At 35.6% G+C, this 16,566-nt stretch overlaps 2 protein-coding genes across 2 annotated transcripts in view; one reads left to right on the forward strand and one right to left on the reverse strand.

The window, feature by feature from the left end:
- LOC102218314 (interleukin-11 receptor subunit alpha-like) overlaps positions 1-4,082 on the reverse strand; it is a 49,337-nt gene extending 45,255 nt beyond the window's left edge. Inside the window, exon 1 of the mRNA XM_005811874.2 lies at positions 3,938-4,082. The gene's annotated coding sequence lies outside the window, so the exon portion shown is untranslated. The remainder of the gene's footprint in view (positions 1-3,937) is intronic.
- Positions 4,083-11,457: 7,375 nt separating this feature from the next.
- LOC111609412 (cystatin-like) lies at positions 11,458-15,538 on the forward strand. The gene is made up of 5 exons (XM_023337749.1): positions 11,458-11,539; positions 11,659-11,801; positions 13,453-13,586; positions 13,671-13,772; positions 13,863-15,538. The coding sequence occupies exons 2-5, from the start codon at positions 11,714-11,716 to the stop codon at positions 13,956-13,958; spliced, it is 420 nt and encodes a 139-aa protein (XP_023193517.1). The 5' UTR covers positions 11,458-11,539; positions 11,659-11,713; the 3' UTR covers positions 13,959-15,538.
- The last annotated feature ends 1,028 nt before the right edge of the window (positions 15,539-16,566 follow it).

Raw genomic sequence — 16,566 nt, forward strand, 5'->3', positions numbered from 1 at the left:
AATTTGAGTTGAACAAGTTCAGAATCCCTCCCTGATACAAAACTGGATTTTGCAAAATCAAACTTTAGTTTTAGTTTTAGTCTCAAGATCTCTTGATATTTTTTTTTTCTTTGTTTGGGTGTTGGAGGATGTAGGTTTGTTTTGTTTTGGTTTAACTAATTAAACTATCATCTTTAAAAATGGTGTAAGAAAATGAACGGTCAAGCCTTCAGATTTACTCCTACCCTTACCTCAGAAATTGAAATAATAATAATAAAAAAGATTTTAATGAATAAAACATTTTTTTATTTATACAATATCAATTTTTTTTGTTAAAATACATGTTTACAGGAATGAAAAAAAAGATATTAAAATTGCTTGAAGCTCTTCATTTTTCTACAGCCATGTCAACAAACAAACATCTACCAATGATGCTCAGAATAAGGTGGGCTGTTAAAGATACACCAGACTCTTCAAATGTGGCCTTCAAAGGATGCAGCCTCTGAATTTGGATGCAGGCCTGGTTAGAAAACCCTTTCAGATTCTTTTCTTTTTTGAGGACTCTTATAAAGCCTGTACTTGTAACTAATATTCTTATTTTAACTACTTCCAAAGTTTTGTTTTTCCTTTTAGCCTCAGTGTTTGCATGTAAAAATACCCTAAATGTTTCTTACTTTAGAACCAACCTCTTAGCCAAAGGCAAACATTTATTTTTACAGTCCAGCATGTTTAAGATTAGATTCTGTTGAAGGACGTTCCACATAGAAATCATCTTAATTCCATCGTCCAAATTCTAAAATGTAACGAAACACAGAATGTTTTCTGCTACAGCTTTCCATCTCAGTCGGAGCGCCGGAATAAAGAAGGACTTAAGGAAAGGAACAATGAAATAATTTCCAGCCGTAGCCAGCACACACACAAACGTATCAATTGACTGACCAAAGTTTTCTTGGATGTGATAAAGTTCCCTAGATATGCTCTATGGATTCATCTCCTCTGACTCACAAGATTCCTCCATCCAGATCAGTCTCTTAAGCAATTCAAGTTTCTGAGTGTCTTATTCAATGACATATAGCCTCGTCTGCAGGATGCAGGGATTCCTCCAGCCTTCCAGGCAGAAGAAAGAACTTCAGCAAAAAAGCAGGCACATTTGGATGAAATAAGCTTTCTCAAATGGTGAGGCACGCCGAAGTGGAGCTGCTGCTTTTCAGTCAGTGGATGTGGTAAGGGAATTTGATCAGGATTATTGTGGAGCACCTCTCTTTGGATAATTTCCTGGCATGTTTTGTTGGGAGGAGACCCAAAACCCAAACTTCCAGGGGTGAGTATCTCTTCTAGCCAGTAAGCACCTTGGGTCCACAAGAAATATCTGGATAGTGTCACTGGGTTTAGGTCACTGCCACAACCCCATCTCAACGGTATAAGCAGCTTCAAGACAACAGGTGTAAATGGGCTGATTAACTTTTCTACAGCTGACATAAAACTCAAACTACAGATTTCAGGGTCTGGCCAAACGTCTAGCTTTTTTTTGACAAATAGTTAGTAATGAAATGATCATTGTTAAGCTTCATAGCTTTTTATTGACTGTGCCTTTTTGTGTTTTACTACGACAAAGACGTTCATCACCAAAATGAGTTACAAGTGATCGAATGTCAGCTACAAATTACTTCCAGCATGTTTAAGATTTTGTTTTGCCTCTTTTCTCTCATCTTTCAAAAATTAAGCCCGCAGTCTGAGACGAGTAAAAAATTATTTATATGGATTATAAAAACAGCTGGGTAACCCTGGGAAAACTCAAATTCACCAATCTTGAATTTATCGTATGTGCACAACAGAAAGAAAATGAAAGACATAATTCAAGAACTTGGAATTAAAATCTGAAGCTAATTTATTGAGAACACATCACTGTATATTGCAAACACATTGTTCCCGACCATACATTGAACAGTACCAGAAACCGGACCCGGTTACCGTATTTGTGTATACACACTTAGCAAATAAAGAACCCTCTGACTCAATTTCAAGCTGTATCATTTCTTTGAGGCAATGCAGACGCGCCTGCTGTATAAACACAAGCGTTCTGACGTCACATAGCAAGATCTGTTGGTCAAAATCTAATTTTATCACTGATGGGTCCAGTTCCACATTGAAATCGTACGCCTTTATTGCAGCTAGAACTTTCCTAACAACATTACCCTTTAGAGGAGTAATTCTACACCATGAACTTTGACCTATATGCTCATATTCATTAGGAAACATTGAAGAAAGTGCCATAATTCAATCTAAATCAAAAGAATATATCTTCCAGCAGTTTGTCCTATTCTTTTTACGACTTACCTTCCTGCTCTTACTCCCAGGACGCCCCCAGGGTTCATCTGTCTGCTTTTTTTGTGCTTGCATTCCTGCCGTACTCTATTTAAAGACTGGATCTCTGCACTGGCACAAGGAATGCACATCTGCAGCGAGACCCCCATGCCATTGTGTCTATCATTCTCACAGTATTTGTGTCTAGTTGCATATAGAGTTTGCAACTCCCGTGCAGTAGCCCTGCAGGAGCTCTGGCCGCACAAAAGAATAAATATACAACCAGAAAAGAGCTGAATGGAGAGTAATCTTGTTTGTTGCATCAACAAGTGCATTTGGTTGATGTAAGAGTCTCATTTATACTCTGACAAGAGAGCATCTGCACTTGAGAGCTGGAAACCAAGAAAGTAAATGAGAAAAAGTAGTGGTTGTACATAGGTCAGCGTGACAATACAACATTAAGACAACCTTAAGGAAAAATTACGTTTTTAATTATTGGCAAGTCTAACGCTAGGAGTTTCAAGAACATCCATTCATTGTATCATATTATCCATTATCATTTTGTTTCATTCTTGTTCCAGACATAGCCACGGCTCGTTGTTTATCTTTTGGTCCAATAAAACTATGTTTTATTTACCTAAAGTCAAGTAGAGTTTTAAAATGGCCCAATAGTGTTTTTTTTTTAGTATTTAGATAAATAACAATACCTAGTTTGATAGACAAGTAGATACTTAATTAATCCATGCAAGGTCCAAATTCAATTAAAGAATTATTAATTTGGACGATTTAGAAACATATAATTATAATATTTACTTTAAAAGATTATCTATTTTTTATTGTTGAATATAACTGTACTGTAACAATCATTGTTATGGGTGAATAAAAAGAAAGCTGTAAGTTAATCTGCCATGTAAAAAGATAAAACTTTACTCAAAGACCAACTGCTCAAAGTTTATTGGCAATGTATACAAAAATACATTTGAAATAAATTATTTAATTATTTAATATTTAATGGTTTTGTTTTACAAATTTTCAGTTTTCAAATTGCATTTAAGGATACAAATTACTCACCTTTTACAAAGAATATGGCTCTTATTATCATTTATCTGTTTTGTTTTTTTGTTGTTGTTGTTTTGTTTTTTTAACCTAAACATTATCTGGGTTTGATTGAATTATTTTATTGTCATCAAAGACTAAATAATTAGGTGGGTTTTTTTTCATAACTTGTACTAATAAACATTAAAAAGTTACTTTTTTTCAACCAGAAGTTGTTTATTTTTAATAAATGTTTTATTAACTAAAAGCGTTTTTTACGTTTAAAGTAAAATCCAATAAGAAATAAACAGTTTACACTCTAAATAAACACTTGAATAAAACACATAAAAAATATATTTTTAGAAGTTGGCTTGTTGTGCATTATAATGTAGAAGCTAAAAACTTCAAAATAAAGGGAATTATTCATTGTCTAAAACCCTAAACAAAAAGCGAGCCAACACAAGCTAGCATCATGACATACCGCCCCACAGAGCAACACTGGAGTACATTTCCCTCCTGTCCGGCGGATAAAACTTTTCGCCTCCCCCCCTCCACACAGCCACAGCTTCATAGCCGCTAATCCCGTTCTCTCCTGACTCACAACCCCCGGCAAACTCACCTTGGACAAGCTCCGTGGGTCAAACGGGCATTATTATGTTGTCTTCTTCCATGGCTGTGACTTCGGCGGGCAGTTCTCCGAAGAGAGAGTACAGTCGGACTAGTTGGTTGAAGAGCGACACACGCGATGAGACGGGATGAGAAAGAGTTGGAGGAGGAGGGCAAAAACGAGGTCAGCCGGATCCTGCTGTCTCATTGGAGGAGCTGGTTGTAAATCACCCGAAAGAGTGGGCGAGTCCTAACTGTAAAGGGATTATCGAGACTGATCCTAATTCAGAAGTTCAGTGGAATGGGAAAACAAGCTGGCTGCTGGGAGAGAAAAAAAAAAAAAAACATAATAGTTTCAAGATTTTTGTTTAGTTTTAGCAAATACATGTTTTGAAATTAAACTTGGTGACACAATGTCAGCTTCATTTTGTATAAAAATATATATTTTTAAAAATGGCAATGACTTTTATAAAAAAAAAAAAATACAATAAATGTAATTAGTTAATAAGTTGATGGTTTATTAAACTATAATTTGTGGAATAACCAGGCAATATATAACCTCAGAAAATATTTAAAAACGGAAAGCAAGATCTGGGTTCCAATACTAAAAAGAGTAAATAACATGAACGTAAACCCCATTTGTTTAAATGTCCCTTAGCCACGCTGTGACCCTACTACACCCATTTTGTGACTATAATCCAAAATCTGGTATACTTTTGTTTGGCCATTTGCGTTTCTTATCAGAAATAGTAGAGCTTAAACTGCTGGATTTCTTGAAACTGATCAGGCTTTTATACATGGTCCATAAATTTTCAATAGGGTTGGGGTTTGGGCCATTCAGGAAGCTTAATGTTAGTGCTGTAGCCATTCTAAGACAAGTTTTGATGTGTATTTGAACTAATTTTATTGTTGCACCTTAGGTGCCAAAATTATAACCATTTATGCAGTGATTCAATGTTTAGTTGAATCTCTTGAAAACCAATAAATACAACTTCTGATTTCAAATATTAGAATACTGCACATACTGCCAGGCATGGTGATTGTAGCAACATGCTGTAAGGTTATTTCACTGCCTGCGGTTTTGGAGTATTACATAAAGTGGGTGCAGATTGAAGGAAGAGTTCTATGTTCAAATTCTTCACTTTTGCAGAATCAATAGATAGCAGTTGAAACTTGTAAACAATTGGGTGTTTCTGTTTAAACATCCAAACAAACATCAGAATTGGAAGACTAAACTTCTTCCCAAAATCCCATCCTTTGCCTTATTGAACTGTACATCAGCTAATAGTGACTAATAATGTACTTAAATCACTAATGCACAAATACTGTCTTCCTGCAGGTAAACCTCACAGTTAAATCCCAACTGACTATATAAAGACACCAACCGTTATCCTACCTAGTTGGACATTTTTTATTTTATTTTTTGCACAAATGATAATTTAATTTTTTGGGGTTAGTTATTTCTTTATTGTAACAATACTTATTGATAATAATTAGACACTAGTACTCCTGGGCAGATAGACTGTTAGCAGTGTTCTTGTTTTCTACAAAACACTTTTATTTTGAGCTGGGAAAATTTTCAAGAAATGACTTAAAAATATACATTGCCAATGCCAAAAGCTTATGCTACTTGGTTTGTACCAGCTACTGGAATGAATGGATGAAGTTTGGAGACACAAGACATGATGGCAATTTACTAGTTTCTTCAGTCAACATACAAGGAGACTAAGTAGTGTGTGAGAATCATAGGTACAGTAGTAAGGGAACTCCTCCTCATGTGTCACACAGAGCGGACCATTCTACAACCAATATTTGTTGCAAGTCTGCCAAATTGTTTGTATTATTCAGTTTGGCATGAGCAGCACGCCGAAGCTGATCACACTTGTTCAAGAGGGTTGTACTCAATTCTTTCTGAGTGCAGATACTCATTTTGATATCACTACATGCATTGAGTTAGCCTCCAATGACCAAAAGCCAAAAAGTTGTTTGGCAGGATTTTCCAAGGTTTTTTGTGTATAGAACCTATGTGCTCAGCACTACTGCTCAACCTGCGGGTGGCTTTTCCTTAACAATGTGGTTTCCAACAGTTTAAGATTTATTTCCATGAATCAGGGAGACAATGAAGACATAACTGAGCAAATGCAAATTTAGTATAGGTGCATGGTTCTTGTGCTACCACTACCCTTTAACAGGCTTGCACTCTCTCCAGTGGTACAAATTGTGTTGATTACTTACAATTTAAATGACCTTATTCAATATCACATTCTGAATGGTGGTGAAAAGTTAAAAGGAGACATCGCCAAAAAATATGAGCGGTTTGAGCCTTTTCCGTTTCTTGACGCCAGGCAGAGACTACCGGAAGGAGAAGTGCAGAGGAAACTATTTTAAGGTCATCTGTGGAAACTAAAGTGAATAACGATCAACTAAGAGCAGCCCCAGTGAAGTCTTTGTAGGATTGTCTTCTTAAACTGTGAGGAAATGTGGCACAATTTTTCTCAAGACAGGACAGACAAAAGAAGAGGTAATCCAGTTGCGAGTGCCGGTGACAGCTCAGGTGGTGCTCTGGATTGAAAACCGCTGATGTAGAACACTCTGTTTCCGTCTTTTCATGAATGGAAACACAAACAGCTTTTCCATGTTTTCCTCGAATCCGGTCAAAATGTTGACCCTCTTCTGTGAGATGGCACCTTGTTATGCTTCATTTATCTGGCTCACCTGTTACTCACTGGGTACACACACTAATAAAATCCATTAGCTCTTCCATCATTCTATGCTCTGGTGGATAATAAACAGAATGACAGTCGCATCTCATTATCTGAGTCAGTGACCTTTTATCTTCCGTGATAAATGTAGGTGGAGATGGAAAAACACATTTGTCATCGGCAAGTAAACTAATAAAATCCCACTATCTTCTGTTAGTTATTGTTAATTGTGAAGATGTCATATAAGATTCCATCAAAAGGTCCTATTTCCTTTCGGGCATTAATATAATTTCAGATTCATGTAAATGATATGATTGTTTGGAATAGCATCGCTTAATTTGAACATGATGGCAATAGCAATATGTAAAAAAATAAATAAATCCTGCAACAACAGTGCTTTGCGAAAGTTTTTATGGCCTCATACTTTTTCACATTTTGTCATGAATTGACTCAAAAGGTAATGGAGTCAAATCAAGGAGAGTGCAGGAGGAAAACCAGTTAGTGGATGCAGAATTCTTGAGCCTGGATCAGAGGTTTGCTTTCAAATGATCCAATTATTAATCCGTGTTTATTAATGTTCACAGAGCAGACAGAGTTAGACCTATTTCACAAAGAAAAATGGGGGGAAAAAAACTCAGACTCAGCAAGTACAAATCTGATAGACACATCTGAGAGATTTGCAGCAATTTCAGCAAAAGTTACTTCTATAAGGTTTTGACTTTATAATAGTTATAATGATGGCTTATCACATTATTAATACAATTCATTAAGGATTATGAATCATTAATGTGACAAAATGCAACTACTATGGCATGCTGCAGCAGCAGAATCCGTGCTTTGATTTTGTCACCTCTTCCTAAATAACCTTTTACCTAAATTTCTTTGGGAGCAATAACGAGGGACTGGTCCCCTAACTGACCCAGTTTTATGATTAACAGACTCAACATGGTGAATGGATTTCAGTCAATTCACGGGGCAAACTAGACTGACATCAATTATTGCACTGAAGAGGGGATTTCCAGTGTCCAGCCAATTCACAAAGACCCCGAGGTTGAGCCTGACCGTCATGCAGTGGCACAGAAGTGTTTCAGTAAAGTATCTCGTTAAGAGCATGAGTTCAGCGATGAGTAACCATGCATAAAGGGGAAATGACTTGCTGTCTATTTAACTTATTTTGGTACATTAGCTTACAATAAGCGGTTCTTATGTAGTTCAGATTTAATTTTTACATGTGTCAAATTATGAACCAATTATAAAAAAATGCCTTTGTTCTGTACACTGCATCAGTTTGTGTTATTGTTGGACAGCATGCCCTGCAGGTGCTTCTTGTTTTCTCACCACTCGGCCATCTAAAGGACCTTTGTCTTTCAATTTGAGTTTGAGCACCGAATCTTTCTGTTTGTACATCTACAGATGAGACATCACAACGGTCAGTCAGTTCCCATCTGGCTGACTCTGCAGTCATTCCTGCCTCTTCTTTTTTTTTATCCTGTCCAGTCAAAAATCTTTGTACATAATTTATTACTTAACTCAAAGAAGAAAGGAAAGGTTTATTACATTTGCATGATCATATGTCTTATATTAGCTAATAAATGCTGAGGAATCTGCTAAGCATAGACTTTAAATCGCTCAATTTTACTTGTACCAAATATACACAAAATTTAAATTGGGACGATGATTGTTGCTAAGTAAGACTCATTTAAATAGCAGAATATATGAATGCAAGAAATAACAAAATAGAAATGCAATTTCAAGATTCTTCTTGCTTCAGCCACATTCCTTGGGCCAGTGGGATATGCGATTATATAAAAGAAAATGTTTCTGTTCATACAGACACTAGTTTAAATTGAGTTTTGACTGTGAACGTCTGTCTTTGTCTGCCCTCTGCTGGACATGTTGAGTGCTTACACACAGGTTTGACGTGATTTTATGTTTGCGGATGCAATTACATTTTCATAGCATGCACCACACTTCTTGGCACCTCTGGCAAAGAGTCATAAATTTAGTAGATTAAATTCATGCACTTGCATTGTCTAAACCTTGAAAAAAAAAAAAACTAACCTTTTTACTGTAATTGGATTTAATAAGTTGGAGAAAAACTATACTGAAGGTGTTACAACCATAAAAATTGGTACTATTGGTATAAATGCATATATTTTGTAATGTTAATTTTATTTTTTCAAAAAGACAGTAGAATTTGGCATTCACATAAGACAAATATGTGATGTGTGGTCTTTGTTGGTGACAAAATGGCTAAAAAGGAGCAGCAACTTTCATAAACTTAGCCATAAGTGACTTAGCCAAAATTGGAACAGCAACAAAGAAACCTTGACAAAGAGTCAAGTTGACATCTAGACTTTTGTGGCAATTTTTTTTTTCAATTAGGTATCTTTTGAATTTATTCATCTGATGCCTATGATATGTGTTTTGTTTACTGGTTTATGAACATTCTCAGACCAGAACTTGTCTAAGCTACTAACGATCCAAACAAGCTGTTCAGTGAATGAGTTGTTTTTTCCTTTTACTGTTGCTGTAAAACAGATGTGCTTCATCTCCATAACGACTAATTACTAGCTATTGACATACCAACTGGTAGGCATGCCAGAAAAATGCCCGTTCTGCATGACCGTTACAAACTTAAATGGAGAGTTTGCTAAATTCAGCAGGTCAGATGATACTAAACCTGATGGCAAGTTTTGGACATGCAGGACAAACATGTGAAAAAATCACCAAAGGGAAAAGAATCTGTGGTCCTGATGCATTGCAAAGGGTGCAGCTCTTTACAACTTTTACCATAAAATTTAAAAAATAAATAAATAAATTAGGTTGACTCTGTGAGAAAAGTGAAATTAGGTTATCCCTGGGTTTTCAGCAGGATTTTGATTCTATCACTAGATCATATCAACAGAAATTCTTAAAAAATAAAATAAAAACATGGATCATGAAAACAGGAATGGACAAACATTCCTCTCCATGCTCCAACTTTATGGTGTTTTATTAAATGTTGTCCTATTTACAAAATGGGGTTGAACAAGATACTGAATGTTAGAGTGCTACAGTTATTGCTTAGTTCAAAACAATTAAAAAGTGTTTCCAAGATAAATTTTCTGTCCCCAGTTTTGTAAAATGTAGAGTTCTATTTTCTTTTCTGTGTCATGCCATTGTCATGCAAGCAGCTTTTGGTAAGAAAACAGGTTTTTCTGAAATTCTTCCAGCAGTCGGGAGTTTGGTTCTATTTGTGGTATAAACACGTGGGTTAGATGTCCAGACATTCTTATCAGAAATAATAACATTGAGGCCAACTTTGCACAAACCACAATGACTCATTCTGTATTTGTCTCTGCTTGGCCTAAATATGTTTTGAATTCCAATTCAGGTGAAACTTGGACAACAGGCTTACAATCAATCTGGGTAAGCTGTTAAATGTAATGGTGTTTTTTTTTTTTTTTCAATATAAATGCAGGTAATGTCACCATTATCACAATGGTGGCCCTTCATTGCTATTACAACATGGTATTGGAATCCCAGTGAGGGAAAATATTTTTACCTTTAAGGTCCAGATGTTTCTATAATAAAAATGCTCTCATAGAACTTATGAATTTTATTGAAATGTTGAATACCAAACAAGTAGATTATAATTGTGCAGTGGAAGGAAAATGCGTATTGTTCTTTATGACCAGTTACCTGAAAAATGTTTAATCTTTACAGATTTACAGGACTTTTAAGACTGCTTCAACAAGCCATTTCTTCACAGTACTCTTCCATAAAGGACACAATTCCGTTGTGTCCCTCCAGCATGTCCTGGACTTTCTTCTTGTTTTGCTCCTAGAGCAAAAATCTGAGAAGACTTCATCACCGTGGCATCCACAAGGTTTCCTGACTGCCTGAGCCACATCAACTGGTTACTTTAAGTGTGGGGGAGTAGCAGCTGTAACTTGAGTCCCTCCCAGATGAGGGAGTCATCTGGGGGTGTCTCACTCCAAACACTGTGTGTAGGAAATTTGTTTTTGCCACTTGTCTCCACGACATTGTGCTTTTGGACAGTACCCATTGCTTACAACATGTGAAATATGTAAAATAATCTGCCAATGGAACAAGTACTTTTTCATCAATATGAAGGAATTATTATTATTGAGAAGAAAAACAAGCCTCTGTATCTTCCTGAAAAGTGTTAAGTTAGTTTTGTTTTATTTCAAGTGTGCTAAGATATTTGCAATAGAAACTAGATCAAAAATACTTGGTAAGATTTTGTGTTTTTGCAGTGAGCTCTCTCTGAACCATAACAGACCGGTAGCTTTCACATCACTGCAGACGCCACACCAATCCACCAATTGATAGGTAAAATCTAAGTTCTCTTAATTACTATGTGAATCAATCTTTCTCCATTGATTCAATGTGTGTACAGCAACAGGTTTTTGCTCAACTACAATGAAAAAGCATCCCTCCGCATTTGTTAGCTAAAATAAGACATATGACTATGTAAATGTAATAAACCTTTCCTTTCTTCTTAGAGTTAGGTAATAAATTATGTACAGTGTTGAAAAATAATCTTTAAAATGTATATGAGGCCAGGAATCCTGATACCTGTATTCTGCAGAGCCGTGTAGGCACACCCTTACAGTCATGGCACTAACAGATGACATGCCCACATATACGACATGAAGTTTCCTGAATAACTGCAGGGAAACATCACCAGACATCCACTCTGCAGTTTCCCTCCAATGCTCACCAAGGCTGCTGATGGCTTAGAAGTATGCATGGTGTCACTCCTAGGCAGTAGGTGGGTGTGGTCTTCACTGACTGGTTGAACATAATGAAGTCTGAATGCTGACACAAACACATTCACTCAGAGAACACAGAAGCTGCTTCTTCTGCTCCATTTTCCCCCAGCTGAAGCAACATCTATCGATAAGGTTGGTGTTGGACGTTTTACAGTTACTAATCAATATTTAACTGTTTTTCTTCTGTTCTGTTGTATTTAATAGTTTCTTTTTTATGTTTCGTTCTGTTAAAATGGACCTGGACTCATCAGAATCTTACAAACGTCCTGGGATCGTCTGTAGCTGACAAGTTGTTGGAAAGCAAATATGTCTCTGCCATTGTCCTTGCTGATATGTCTGTCAGTCTTCCAGCTGTGTTTGGGAGCTCAGCCTGAGAAGAGACACATTAAAGAACGTAAGTAGAAATATGGATGCAATGTATCCTGAATAGACCTGTTTAGTTTCGTAACACAATAAAATGGTTAAAATGTAAGCTAAATTTAGAGTTTGATGAGTTTCAACTCTTCCGCCATGAACACACAATCATGACTATCAGTTGGGAAACAAGTCAAACATCATCAAAACATAGCTTTGTGTTTTCATGTAAACATTCTGACACATTTTCAAATGTAAGAGATAAAATATTAAATTATGTTTTTTTTTCTTTTGTAAAAGAACAAACTGTATTAGATAACAAAGCAGCTAGTTTGTTTCCATCAGTCTGTGAAACCCTTTAGTGATCACAGAGAATCTAAGTTAATGTAAGATAGGTAGCAAAATTGTCTTTAAATTTAAAGACAATAATATGATTCTGCAAAAAGAAAGGACCTGTTGTTCTAAAACTGTGTGGCTTGCTGACTTCATGGTCAAATACATTGTGTGTTTGTGGACTTATTCCACAGCTGATGACTCCTCACTGCAGTACGGTTGAGTACAGTGAGTCAGAAGTTTTGCCTCAGCTACAAATCAGATTAATTTATCATTGTCAAAGTGCTGTGTATTTTGGCAGATGGAACGCTAGTTTTGGAAAAAAGAAATAAGATGGTGCAGCTAATTAGCAGGACTTTAAATTGAGTGTAAAAAGGATAAAGTTTTTAGTAATCTAATACCTTATTATGTAGACACAATAAGGTATTAGACTACTAATACCTTATTTTATTAGTAACACAATAAGGTATTACTAATACAATAAAATGGGACCAATTCCTTTGAGGTTTTACCTTAATGAAATCATACATGTGGTGATGTTAATTTGTGCAGTTAAACAAATTCAAATCCAAAGAAAAACTTGAAGAAAAAGCCCTTTTGGTAGTCTAATACCTTACCATGTCTTAATAGGTTTGGGATTTTACTTTAGTGGAATCACATATGATTTGTGCAGTTAATCAAATTCAAATCCAAAATAAAGCTTTATGAAATGTCTTGTTTGCTTCTCTGTTCCAAAGTTCTGATTAGCAAAAGTGCTGAATAAAGAAGTACAAAGTTGGATGTGATCAACACCCAGTTCTTCAGATTGCCATTAGTCATGAGAATTTGTTTTGGACTGGGTGGGGATGGAACATACAAGAGCTGCTAGCTGCCAGTACAAACAAGTCCTTCCACCTTTAAGAAGGTGGAAGTCACAAGAATTGTGTGAATTTGAAATAATCATGTCAACACCAGTTATATGTATGAGAGAATTCACAACATGAATAAAAAAAGTGGTAAAGTCAATGGAAAAAATACTCACAGGATCCAATCAAAACACTCCACTAGAAAATTTACAATTCTCCTGTAGCTCTGATGGTTTGTTTATGGTTGTTGTCCTGCTGTAAGGAGATCATTTTAAATTTCCTATTTCATTGTGTAAAAGAGATTCTATGATGTGAAATAAAGCCACTGCACTGCTGGTCACAATGGGCAGAATGCTGAGAATCCGTCTTGCCCTTTCTTTGACCCTACAAACTGATTCAAGCTTGATAATTTTTGTTTCTATTCTGTGATCTTTTTTTAAATTTTTTTTTTATTTTTACTGATATACTTTATGTTACAGTCAACATACCTTTGTCAATTTTGTCATCTTTTAGAGGGTTGGACTGAAAAACGTCCTGAGTCAAAAGATGTTCAGAAGGCGGCTCAATATGCTGTAGAAATGTTCAACAAAAAAGTAAAGAACAAGGTGTTCTTCAAGCTGATCTCAATTACCAGTGCTAAATCCAAGGTTGGACTGATTTTCCTTAAAACAATATAATGTACCCTATTAAAACATACTTATAATCACTGTTTTATCTGGTTCTATCTGCAGGTAACCAATAGGATCAACTTTAAAATCATTGCAATCCTCAGAAGTACCATATGTCCTAAGATGAAAACCATTGACTTGAGAAACTGCATTTTGGGCAAAGAGGTAAATCTGTTCACCCTCTGTTCTTTATAGAACCATTAAGAAAATGTGTCAATTTCCATTCAACACATATTGTCGTCTTCTCTTTCACAGCAACTAAAGTGCCAGTTTGTTGTGACTTTAGACCCCGGCAACAGCAAATATTACCTGAAATCCAAGAAATGTCACAAAGTTGCAAAGAAGGGTTAATTCTTTTTTACAGTGTCAAGATAACCTGAGATCGTCCCATTATTTCCATGCTGAATATTTTAGGTAAACAGTCACAATACATGAAGTTACATTTATAATTAATTACACAAAGTAGCATCTATAAGCAAGGGTATAATCAAACCTCAATAAAATCTCTGAGGTTGTGTGTTTCTTTTGTCTCATGCAAACTTTACCTTTAAATTCTATTTCTTTTTTAATTTAATCATAAGAAATCATAGTCAGGCAGAGAGGGAGAAAGTTGCCAAGCCATGAAACAGGAACAGCAGGCTTTCTGATAAGACGAAGAAAGTTTCTAGCCTGCAGATTTATAGAAATATGTGAGAGACTATTCCTTATTTCAATGCAAGAAAGTTTTAAAGGCTGAAGTCTAAACAAATTGAGTAATTTAATAAAACTTAAAGCAAAATACTTATATTGATAATCTTGAAAGAATGAACAACTTTGGTTTCAAAAAATAAGAATAGTGGATGATTCCTGTTTTCTTGTCAGAAGAACACCTATAATTACTCACATGATGATTATAATAAAAGTAACTAATAAAGCATGGTTAACATAATATTATAAATGACTGCTAAATCAGAAGCTAGAGAGGTTATAGATGTGATTTTGATAATGAACTTGAAATGACGTAAAATGTGTAACTGCAATTAAAGATCATTGATGTTGTGTTGGAGGTAGATAGTAGGTGAAGGATTATGGAAAAGAGGAACTGAAAGGAGAGCAGAGATGACCAACACCTCAGAGTTAGCTGATTTGGAAACAGATTATTGTAACTCAAACTGTTGAAAGAAAAAGATTGTGCAGGTAAAGGGTTTAGGGTGACTTTTGAACACCAGGACATGAACACAGACATCATTGTCTCTAAGACAATGATGGATATGAGATCATCTATCCAAGCAGACAGCCAGCAAAACAAGCATGACAACAGTGCCAACCAATACAAGTTTATATATAGGGTGGAGAAATGCTATAAAAACACTATAAAATGTCAATGCAAAAGAGGAACCTTTGGTTCTATTCTCTAGGCGGCTTTGAGCTGCAATTGAGATGGACAAAGAATTCTGCAGCTGAAGAAGATCCAGGGCCACAGAGAGCTGAAGACCAACCCGTTAGCCTTGCAACATGTAGCCTCAAAATGGACTTCTCTCATCATCTAAATTCAGACCAATAAACGTTGGTGTAAGCTTTATCTGTTTTTTGTGACATTATGGACATTTGTAGTGTTTGTTTTAACACTACCCTAGCCCAGTGATGGTGCAATAATACACTCCAACCAATTTTCTGACAGAAGACTAAACTCCATCCAGATTCCATTTGGAAAATCTATCTGCTTTTATGGTGACTAAATGTAATTCATATTGGTTACAACATTAGGGGAAATTTATCCTCACTGTTTTATAACATGAGGTTGTCGGGCAGGCAGTTTTAAAATTGTTTCTCTTTGTTGCTAAATAGATACTTTTTAAATTTCTATTTTAAAAGTTCTGGAAGACTATATCTGTTTTCTTTCCACTTTATCGTTTCACTTTTGCCACTTTGTGAATAAATTGCTTAATCTCCCAACGTCACACTGAAGTTTGTTTACTGTAATGTAATTAAACCTGTAAATGTTCCACAGATGCTAATACTTTTGCAAGAGTATTAACATCTGGTGTTGGTACCTGATACAAACACAAATCCAAGGAAGTTATCAGTAAAAATTAAGAGAATCAAAAAACATGTAGGTTAAAATGATGTCTGGCTCCACCAAGAGACCAACCAATGTAACTGCACCTTTAAGCACATCTGTGAGAGATATACTGAAAATATTAATACAGTGTCGATGCAGCACTTATAAAGTTAAAAAAAATGTTTGCCCCAGTGGCAACATAAAATCCTTTTTGTGAATAAAATCGCCCTCTTACTTGTTGATGACCCTTTGAATCTCTCTGTTTTCCTCCTCTCTGAGTTTGAGCAGAAACTGATCTAAGATGGGTAGCTCCAAGTTCAGATACTGAGCAACCTGAACACAGGAAAGAGGAAACGTGGTGTTTTAAGAAAAATATGACTGACTTTCACTCAAATATAGCTTTAATATTGAATAAATACAAAATATTCTACAAAAAGGGCTGCACAGTGGTGCAGCTGGTAGAGCAGTTGCCCCCAACATGTCAATTCTTGGTCTTTGAGCCAAACAATCCACACCCTGCAAATGTGATCTCAACTACTATTGCAAAAGGCAAATCTGTGCACAAAACATGGACTTTGATGAACTGCAAAACAGTCAGTAGACTAGAAAATGTCTACTTTGTCCTACAGGGAAGTTAAGACAAATGTGTTTGTTCTTTAGCGTTAATAAATGTATCTTTTTTATCTAAAGAATTCCCATTTAGATTTTTTTGCGACATCTAGGAAATCTATTGACCAGAAAAGAAAATGCATGAATATTCTGTCTTATAGGGTCACTAAATTTTACATCCCCAAATCTTGAACTAATTGACAACTTGTAGTTAATCTTCATAAAGCAATTGAAAGGTAGCAAACTGTGATCAACATAAAACACTAATAAGAAAATAATGGATTATTATCAGTTGTGAAGCAAGTTTTT

The sequence above is a fragment of the Xiphophorus maculatus genome, chromosome 8, assembly GCF_002775205.1.
Source record: "Xiphophorus maculatus strain JP 163 A chromosome 8, X_maculatus-5.0-male, whole genome shotgun sequence".
Lineage (NCBI taxonomy): Eukaryota > Metazoa > Chordata > Actinopteri > Cyprinodontiformes > Poeciliidae > Xiphophorus > Xiphophorus maculatus.